We start from the raw sequence: 9,714 nt of genomic DNA, 5'->3' as shown, positions 1-9,714 counted from the left end.
TAGAATCCGGGTTTCGATACCCGTCGTGGGCAGAGCACAGATAGCCCACTGTGTAGCTTTGTGATTAATCACAAACAAGCAAACACACACCTGCCCCCACCCCCAGTGGCACAGCGGTATGTCTGCGGACTTATAACGCTAGAATCCGGGTTTCGATACCCGTCGTGGGCAGAGCACAGATAGCCCACTGTGTAGCTTTGTGCCTAATTACAAACAAACACATCTTATTTTATAACGGAAATTCCAAGTAGGTTCGGGACATATGACGTCAGAAAGGGATTCAGATTAAAACGACCTTTAGAGGTGTTGAAGTTTAGCAACCTTTGGATTAGAGAACTTTCCATACATACGTATATATTGATAATTTCTAATTTTGTTGATTTGATGATAAAGAGTTCCCATGTATCTGAACAAGAGGGAATCCTCAATAGCCGCGGCAGAATTAGAGTAAATTTATCTATGAAACCTTGGGCGTGGTCAAATACATCAATCGAAAGGGTTTTACCTCCCGAGTCCAAAACTGTTATTATATCTCAAATCGGTCAAGAGATGACGGAGCTATGAGCTAAAAGTTTGTACTTCAAAAATAACTCGGGGAGCCATTCTGTGAGCCGAAGAAAGGTTCGACTAAAGAGGACACGTGCAAGTGTTGAAACTTATTGTTCCACGATCTAAACGTTATTTATAAATACACGGTTGTTTTCATAAGGTACTGTATTGTTCTTTCACTGGATCAGCGTTGTAATACCGTATATACGAAACAGCCACGAGTTTCCTCGTCGTCAAAGGAGACCGTTTCATGTTATCTTAACCTGTCCATTCACGGAAACGATCACAGTATCTCGATTAACAAGAAGTAAAAAATCTAGCTCTCTGGACCTCACTCGTCATTTTGAACCACAAGAAAGTGTAGTCATTTTACTTTGTATCAAATAGTTTCGGAATTTTTAAATATTAGACGGACAATAAACGCTTTGTAATTTGTGTGTGTGTGTGTGTGTGTTTCGCCATTAGAAGTGATAAATTTATTTTACGTTATGTGTTGTTGTTTGTTTTTTTTTTTGCTAGAAAATAAAGTGCCAAAAAATATGTGTATCTAGAAATATCTGGACAAGAAGCATACTGTAGTTTAAATACTGAAATTTCTGGGTAATACACCCTTCTGTTAAGCAAAGCAATTAAAAATGTATTAGTTTTTAAGTAAAAAAAAATATATTTTAGGATTATAGATAATCTGAGGTGTTACGGTGACTGCATGAACTTTATGTGTTTTAAAAATTGTTACTTAATTATATTACTGTACGTTCTTCATTATCACAGTGAATAATAAGCAAAAGTACAAATATATTGTTTAATAAAACGTAAAATTTTAATAATATCACATCAGTCATCTTAGCAACACTCCTGTATGTTATTTCTTGATGACACAAGATGGCAGCACAAGGCACTCGAATACCCCTCCTTTCTAAAGTTCAATAAAACGGCTTTTGTGTTAACTTAATAAAACAGAAATGTACAGACATAACGTATACATAAAGAAATTGTATTTTATACATATAAATATACATCGTATTTCACACAAACATTGGAATGAAAACTAATTTCGGACTTGTATTCAAATGAAAAAGAAATTGTACAACAAAATATTACAGCAATCTGTTTTTTGAAAACGGTAAAAATAAACAAACAACGGTATGAATTAACTAAATGAGACAATTGAGCTGCTTTTAATTACGTCATTTCTTTACTTTTTTCATTTGTAAACAAGAATGAATTTGAATAATAAGAACATCATTTATAATCTTAATCTGGACAAGTAACAATAAGAAAACCAATCTTGTTTTAAGTATTGTTTTGATGATTCTTTATTAGATATATAGTAGAAGAAAAAAAAGATTTAAATCATTGTCGCTCGTGAGCGAGAATACATTCTATTAGAATATTGTTTTTATTTCCTAAATCTGCCAGAAGAGGTCACTAATATGTATTGTACCTGTCAAGAAATATTTTGCTTAAATCAATTCTGTTTTTATACTACCACAGAGAGATTAAGAACAAACTGAAGATGCTGCTTTGATTAAAATTCATACGTATTAACAAATGGGCAAATATTTACAGTAATATATAAAATAACTCGGTAATTAATCACGAAGTGATGTCACAAAGCTAACAGCCAATCAGCGTGTAACTAGTCTTTCAGTGGCTCAACGGTAAGCCTTGAAGGCTTTATTTAAATGACGCTAAAACCAAGGTTTCGAAAGGAAGAGGTCGACATCGAACCAGGTCCTCTCAGATTTACCTATATCTCGATCCGGAAATGAGGAGGCTTCGATATCCTTGGTGGGCACAGCACAGAGAGCCCATTGTGTAGCTTTTTTATTTAATAAACAAAACAACTTTGGGTAAGATTTAATAAAAACGGTTCAAAGATCAACAGTATAGTTAAAAATGACGTAATTTGTTCTTTAAATTTCCAAAGTAATAACTGATGATACCAAGATATAACCAACCCAATAACTGATGATGCCAAGATATAACCAACCCAATAACTGATGATGTCAAGATATAACCAACCCAATAACTGATGATGCCAAGATATAGCCAACCCAATAACTGATGATGCCAAGATATAACCAACCCAATAACTGATGATGCCAAGATATAGCCAACCCAATAACTGATGATGCCAAGATATAACCAACCCAATAACTGATGATGCCAAGATATAGCCAACCCAGTCGTAGCTTATTAGGATATAGTAAATTATGTTCACTACCTAACCTTTCACATGCGATATTTTTCTAAAGCTTTTTTGTGGCTTTAATTTATATTTCTTCACACTCTTGATGTTGAATTTCTGTTTCTGGACACTATTGGGGCTTGAATTTCAGTTCCCTCACACAACTGGAGGTTGAATTGCCGTTTACTGACACAACTGGAGCTTTAAATGCCGTTTACTGACACAACTGGAGATTGAATTGCCGTTTACTCACACAACTGGTGGTTGAATTGCCGTTTACTCACACAACTGGAGCTTTAAATGCCGTTTACTCACACAACTGGTGGTTGAATTGCCGTTTACTGACACAACTGGTGGTTGAATTGCCGTTTACTCACACAACTGGTGGTTGAATTGCCGTTTACTCACACAACTGGAGATTGAATTGCCGGTTACTGTCACAACTGGTGGTTGAATTGCCGGTTACTGACACAACTGGAGATTGAATTGCCGTTTACTGACACAACTGGAGATTGAATTGCCGTTTACTCACACAACTGGAGATTGAATTGCCGTTTACTCACACAACTGGAGATTGAATTGCCGATTACTCACACAACTGGAGATTGAATTGCCGATTACTGACACAACTGGAGATTGAATTGCCGGTTTACTTGACACAACTGGTGGTTGAATTGCCGGTTACTGACACAACTGGAGATTGAATTGCCGTTTACTCACACAACTGGTGGTTGAATTCCCGGTTACTGACACAACTGGTGGTTGAATTGCCGGTTACTGACACAACTGGAGATTGAATTGCCGTTTACTCACACAACTGGAGATTGAATTGCCATTTACTCACACAACTGGAGATTGAATTGCCAGTTACTGAAACAACTGGTGGTTGAATTGCCGGTTACTGACACAACTGGTGGTTGAATTGCCGGTTACTAACACAACTGGAGATTGGATTGCAGTTTACTCACACAATTGGATCTTGAATTTCTGTTCTTTTACTCTACTAACTATTAAGCATTATTTGAGATTCACTTTTCTCCATAACCGCTTACACATTACATATGTTTTGAGTTAAGTTTTATTTTTGCATTTTTTTTCTATGACGTAAAGCCCCCCCAGTGGCACAGCGGTATGTCTGCGGACTTATACCGCTATAAACCGGGTTTCGATACCCGTGGTGGGCAGAGCACAGATAGCCCTTTGTGTAGCTTTGTGATTAATAATAAAGAACAACCAAAAGAACTATGACGTCAAATGCTTATCCAGTTAAACCAGAAACAGTAATAAAAGTTATAAATTAACACCCTAGTCTTTGTTTTTTTAATTTTTTTGCACGTTGATGGATGAAGACAACCTTCGAACTGGAGAACAAACATACGCAGTGATGTGAAAATAGCCGAAACTGAGGAAGAATTAATCGGCGGAATTAATTGAAACAATGTTGACCCAGTAGTCTGTCGGTATAATGAACCTTGTTCAGTGGTATAACTGAACCGATGTTTACCCAGTAGTCTGTCGGTATTTAGTAAGAGGTATAATGAACTTTTTTCTGCGGCATTAATTAAAATTATGTTCACCCAGTAGTCTGTCGGTATTTAGTTAAGGTATAATGAACCTTGTTCAAAGATATTAACTTTTTCTATACGAGATCGGGCGATGTGACCGACCTCATAACCCCAAATTAATCAGTTTCCAAACTGTAACTTTTAATACATTTTGTGTATCTTCATGAAATTTAGCAAGCCTTCAGTAAACACTAGAACTCATTTCTTTTTTGCACACAAAAATCATTTTTACTACGTATTTTTACGAAATATTTCATGAATGTATGAAATCAGAGTGTCGACTGCTTCGAGTGCAATGACTTTCATTTTAAGGTTAAAAATATTTTTCTTCATCTCAAAATTTCCAAATTTCATTTGTCAAACCTTTAAAGCCTCCTTAATAAATAACAAACGTTTTTGTTTGTTTTTTTCTATCAAACTTTTTCTCTACTCTAAACTCTATATGGACTCGGTCAATTTGACCAACCTTGTAACCACCATACAGTAATTATAAGTTACTTTTCTCTATTATGTTTCATCACTTTGCTTCGTCATTAAAGCTTTATTTAAGTAGGTCGCTTGCTTTGCAAATATATGTACTTGTAATTCGTAACTTACACCAGATGGCGTTCTGTTATGTTTCATCAATTTAAGTCGTGATTTATATCTTTATTTAAACAGATCGCATGCTTTGTAAACCTAAGTTAGTAGTCCTTCCACTATCTTACAGGTGTTGCTAGTGTAGAATTATCGTATTAGTTAGTCACTGCTGTTATCGGAAGTACCAAGAAGTCAAATAAGTATTGACGTCACATACGAAAATGATTGAATTATTTCAGTTTCTTCATATGAAACAACGATTATGTTTACACTTGAAAACACCAGAAGAAATTTGATATGTTTTGCATTGACTACTTCAGAATAAAAAAAAAATCCACACTGGTAAAGATCTATACATGTTTTTGGAACAATATTTTCTCACCAACAATGTACAATTAACTGAATTAGTAAATACATTAATAACTTGACACTTAAATTGAAAATTCTATAAATATAAAACATATTAACATAATTAACAAATCGACTTTTTTGGGTTTATTTTTCCTTATAAAAATAATTAGGGACGAGTACCAGAACGTAACGTACGTACTGTTCAGTATATATACAAATGTTGTTAAGTGTGTTAGTTACTTTAAGTGTGATGACTCTTGTACATGTGTTTTACACTTACAAAGCTGCTTTCAACTAATAATCCACCAATACTCGGCGTCACACGACGATCACTCAACAATGACACTTAATAATGACTTACTTTGAACACTGACTTCTACACCAACAGTAACATCAGTTCTAGGAGTTACGATCAGTCAACAATGAAACTTAATAATGACTTACTCCTAGTTACACGACGACCTTGACTCTGTGTACGACATGACTCTTGTAGGGCCCCTTTTACAAGTTAAGTGTTGGCTGTGGTCTTTAGTTCTAGATACTGGTATGGGACATGGATTTTGTGGTTTTTGTGGTCCACCACCAGATGGCCGCGTCGCTCGGAGGCTCCCAACACCACCACCGTTTCGCCCTTGGCCATCTGAACTTCCCCGCTGCCGTCTTCTATAATAATGGCACATATTTAAATTACTTAACAAATTTCAAGTTAGATAAGAAACAATATATATATTCAATAAGTTACAGTGGACTTTTTTAATATGTTATAAAACATACTTATCACATACTTAACTATTAGTACGTAATACAGCAGTCTACATAAGGAACAAGTTGAAATATTTCAAGATTTCTTGTCATTCCACAAATAATCATTGTATTTTCATGTTACAAACACTGTCTAGAATTCCTTAATTTTACAGACAGACTAACCTGGAAAGTTAACCCTTATTACCCTGGTTTGAGGGTACCCTATTCTGGTGCTGCCAGTCACAGTGTACGGCCGACTGGGGGGGACTGCAGGCGGGCGTTCCTTCATAAAATGAACAGTCTTTCATTATCGCTATCCAAAAATACCATCCTCAATACTGACATCTCAACCAGTTACTCTCAGGTTACTGTTAAAGTCACGTGTTTTATTCATGCAAATATAATTAGTTAGAGGAAGAGCTAAGTGGAAACTCTGTTAATTGATTATTTGTAAATTTATCTTCTCCAAGCTTGTATACCGTGAGTAAATGACTGAGGTTTCAGAGAAGATAACTTATTGTTTCTTAGTATCGTACAACATGTTTACAGGAAGATTATGTAAAAATCAAAACTACCAGATCTTGCCCAAGGAAAGAAAATAGGTGTTTAATTCCTTTGTGATCTTTCTCCACGTCAGTAGGAGGGGTTCCAGCAACAGGTTGAGGGCGTGGTCTAGAAGTGTTCGCAATAGCAGGTGGAAGGGGGTAAGGAAAAGGTCTGAAAAAAATATTTGTATTTATCTATATGAAACTTTTTTTTTTGAAACAAAAACTCAACATGTATTCAGTCTGACTGTTTTTATAACTTGATTACCACTAAGCCTACTTGGAAACCACAGCTGAGTACGTATTCAGTTTGACTGTTTTTATAACTTGATTACCACTAAGCCTACTTGGAAACCACAGCTGAGCACGTATTCAGTTTGACTGTTTTTATAATTTTATGTTATACAATAATTTTCAGGATCACTCTTTCTGTTCAGTATAATTAATGCATATTTTTCAGAAAGTACTCTTTCTGCTTATCAAGTGACTAACTTTAAAACAGTCTAGTTTCTTCACAATTGTCACAGTAAGCATACTTTCCAATGGTTAAACTTAACACAGTGCTTGTTCAAAATCCCTGAACCAGGGACATCAAGGGCGAGTTTCCCAGCAGTCATCAGGGACATCGAGGTCGAGTTTCCCAACAGTCACCAGGGACATCGAGGTCGAGTTTTCCAGCAGTCACCAGGGACATCGAGGTCGAGTTTCCCAGCAGTCACCAGGGACAATTTGACTTAAAGTTACATTTCCGTAAGGATTCCCATTTTATGGAGATCATTTTTCCAGAACTTGCAGTTAACTAAGAAAGTTCGACTAGCTTTGATAATTAGGCATAGCAGAAGCTATGGAAAAAGTTAACGCGAAGTACTCATGCTGATTTCGTTTTTTTTTTTCGACATTTTACGAAGTTCATTAATAACTATATTACTTGATGATGTGTTTAACTACCTTATCAAATAATACAAGATATAAATCTTACTTTGTGGCCCGTGGTCGAGGGTTACGTTGAAACGTGAGCCACCCCCTACGTAGTTTCCAGTCTCTCCACGTTGATTGGACAAGCATTGCTGCGTTGTTGCGTCGCTCTGCTCGTAACCTCTCCAGTTCCTGTCGCGCCCCCTCGCTGCAAAAAACAACTGACCTCTAATACTAATCACTGCATAGATTAAAAACACAACATAAAAAAATGGCATAAAATAAAATCTGAAAGCTAAAAATCAATGTTTTTCTTAAAACGACTTTGCATTCAATGCATACACAATGGAACAATATGCAATCTAAAGAAATGCTCAAATATTTAATATTTGTAAGCCGTTATAGTTATATAAACCCTTAAAAATATTTCTAGATTGCTCATCGTAACGCATTTTAATTCATCATGTATCTTTAAAACAAATTTACAAATTATGCACTTCTAAACTGTAAAAATAATTATTTTAGTGAAATTGGTTGAAATCCCTGTAAAAATAATAGTGCTAGAAACTAACTATAAAACATTTGTCTGTTGAAATAAACAATTTGTGAGAAAAATTATTACAATTATACTTGTCATAGGATATAATTATTAGGCCTAATAGGTCTAATACTAATGTCTTATGAACAATTTGTGAGAAAAATTATTACAATTATACTTGTCATAAGATATAATTATTAGGCCTAATAGGTCTAATACTAATGTCTTATGAACAATTTGTGAGAAACTTATTACAATTATACTTGTCATAAGATATAATTATTAGGCTTAATAGGTCTAATACTAATGTCTTATGAACAATTTGTGAGAAAATTTATTACAATTATACTTGTCATAAGATATGATTATTAGGCCTAATAGGTCTCATACTAATGTCTTATGAACAGTTTGTGAGAAAACTTATTACAGTTATACTTGTCATAAGATATGATTATTAGGCCTAATAGGTCTAATACTAATGTCTTATGGCAATTATAAGTATAATACGTCAGAAGCCCAAAATACACTAATTAATTAAGTAACTTCACGAGAAACAATAATACTTCTGTTTTTCTGTAACTATATTTAAGGTTATACGTTGTTTCTAGTTGTTAAATATTACAGCTATCAGTTAGAGGAACATTTAAACTATTTTTATCATATAGTGGCATCTTGTCAAACCTTAAAAAGATGTGTCTTTTTCCTAATGACCAAGATGTGGAAGCAGTCGTCAACTTGCTGGCTTTTAGTACTCTTGCGAAACAATCTAATACGATCTGTAAACAGAAAGAGATGAATTCAAAAATACATCTAAATCCATTAGATGTCGCATACGTTTATATAATGCAACAATCAATAATTTAGTTACTTCAAAAATATAACGTAAAACTTTACTACATACCCACAAAAACTCTACACTAAAGAAGAAATGGGAAAAACAATTTACGTTTTTATAACCTACTCTACCTTAATTCCGTTTTATTTCTTTTTTTTTTTCAATAATCTCAGTAGTTTAACTCTACGTTATGATGTTCTGTGTTAAAAGAAATTAAAACTGTCAAAAAAAATTCATACAAGGCTGTTTGTCTAGTTGTCATTCGTTGTAGCTGTAAAGTTTAAATGTATGGATCTAGTTATTAATTATCAAGCTGTTTAGTCCTAATTGTCTAGCAGTAAGTATACTAACAGTTTTCACATGTTCTACTTGTTTTAAGGTCAGTTAACTAAACATAACTAAACACAAGAAAGTAGTTGGAAAAGTTTAAGCTATGTAAACAAGCAAATAACGAGATTTAAGCTTGTTTCTCTGGTAGAGATAATCAGTGAATTTTGTAGTTTATTATTAATAATTTATTTATTACGTTTCACCAAATTGGCTTACATAGGACTGTGTAACGCGAGTAGGCCTAGCTTAAAACTACGTTTCCCCAAATCGGCTTACAAATGATTGTGTAATGTGAGTAGGCCTAGCTTAAAGCTACGTTTAAACCAAATCGACTTGCAGAGGATTGTGTAGCATGAGTAGGCCTGGCTTAAAACTACGTTTCACCAAATCGGCTTATATATAATTGTGTAACGTGAGTAGGCCTAGCTTAAAGCTACGTTTAAACCAAATCGGCTTACATAGGATTGTGTAGCATAAGTAGGCCTAGCTTAAAGCTACGTTTAAACCAAATTGGCTTACATAGGATTGTGTAGCATAAGTAGGCCTAGCTTATAACTGTGATTGTACGGTGG

At 34.6% G+C, this 9,714-nt stretch overlaps 1 protein-coding gene across 1 annotated transcript in view; it reads right to left on the bottom strand.

The window, feature by feature from the left end:
* Positions 1–1,522: 1,522 nt before the first annotated feature.
* Positions 1,523–9,714, bottom strand: part of LOC106471792 (unconventional myosin-Va-like) — a 21,363-nt gene continuing 13,171 nt past the window's right edge. Inside the window, exons 8-12 of the mRNA XM_022400407.1 lie at positions 8,659–8,753; positions 7,504–7,647; positions 6,555–6,696; positions 6,163–6,262; positions 1,523–5,898 (exon numbers count right to left, since the gene is read on the bottom strand). Coding sequence (XP_022256115.1) covers positions 5,744–5,898; positions 6,163–6,262; positions 6,555–6,696; positions 7,504–7,647; positions 8,659–8,753 — 636 coding nt within the window. The 3' untranslated portion in view covers positions 1,523–5,743. The remainder of the gene's footprint in view (positions 5,899–6,162; positions 6,263–6,554; positions 6,697–7,503; positions 7,648–8,658; positions 8,754–9,714) is intronic.

This window comes from Limulus polyphemus, unplaced genomic scaffold, assembly GCF_000517525.1.
Source record: "Limulus polyphemus unplaced genomic scaffold, Limulus_polyphemus-2.1.2 Scaffold4862, whole genome shotgun sequence".
Lineage (NCBI taxonomy): Eukaryota > Metazoa > Arthropoda > Merostomata > Xiphosura > Limulidae > Limulus > Limulus polyphemus.
This window is presented reverse-complemented; position numbering and strand designations above follow the sequence as displayed.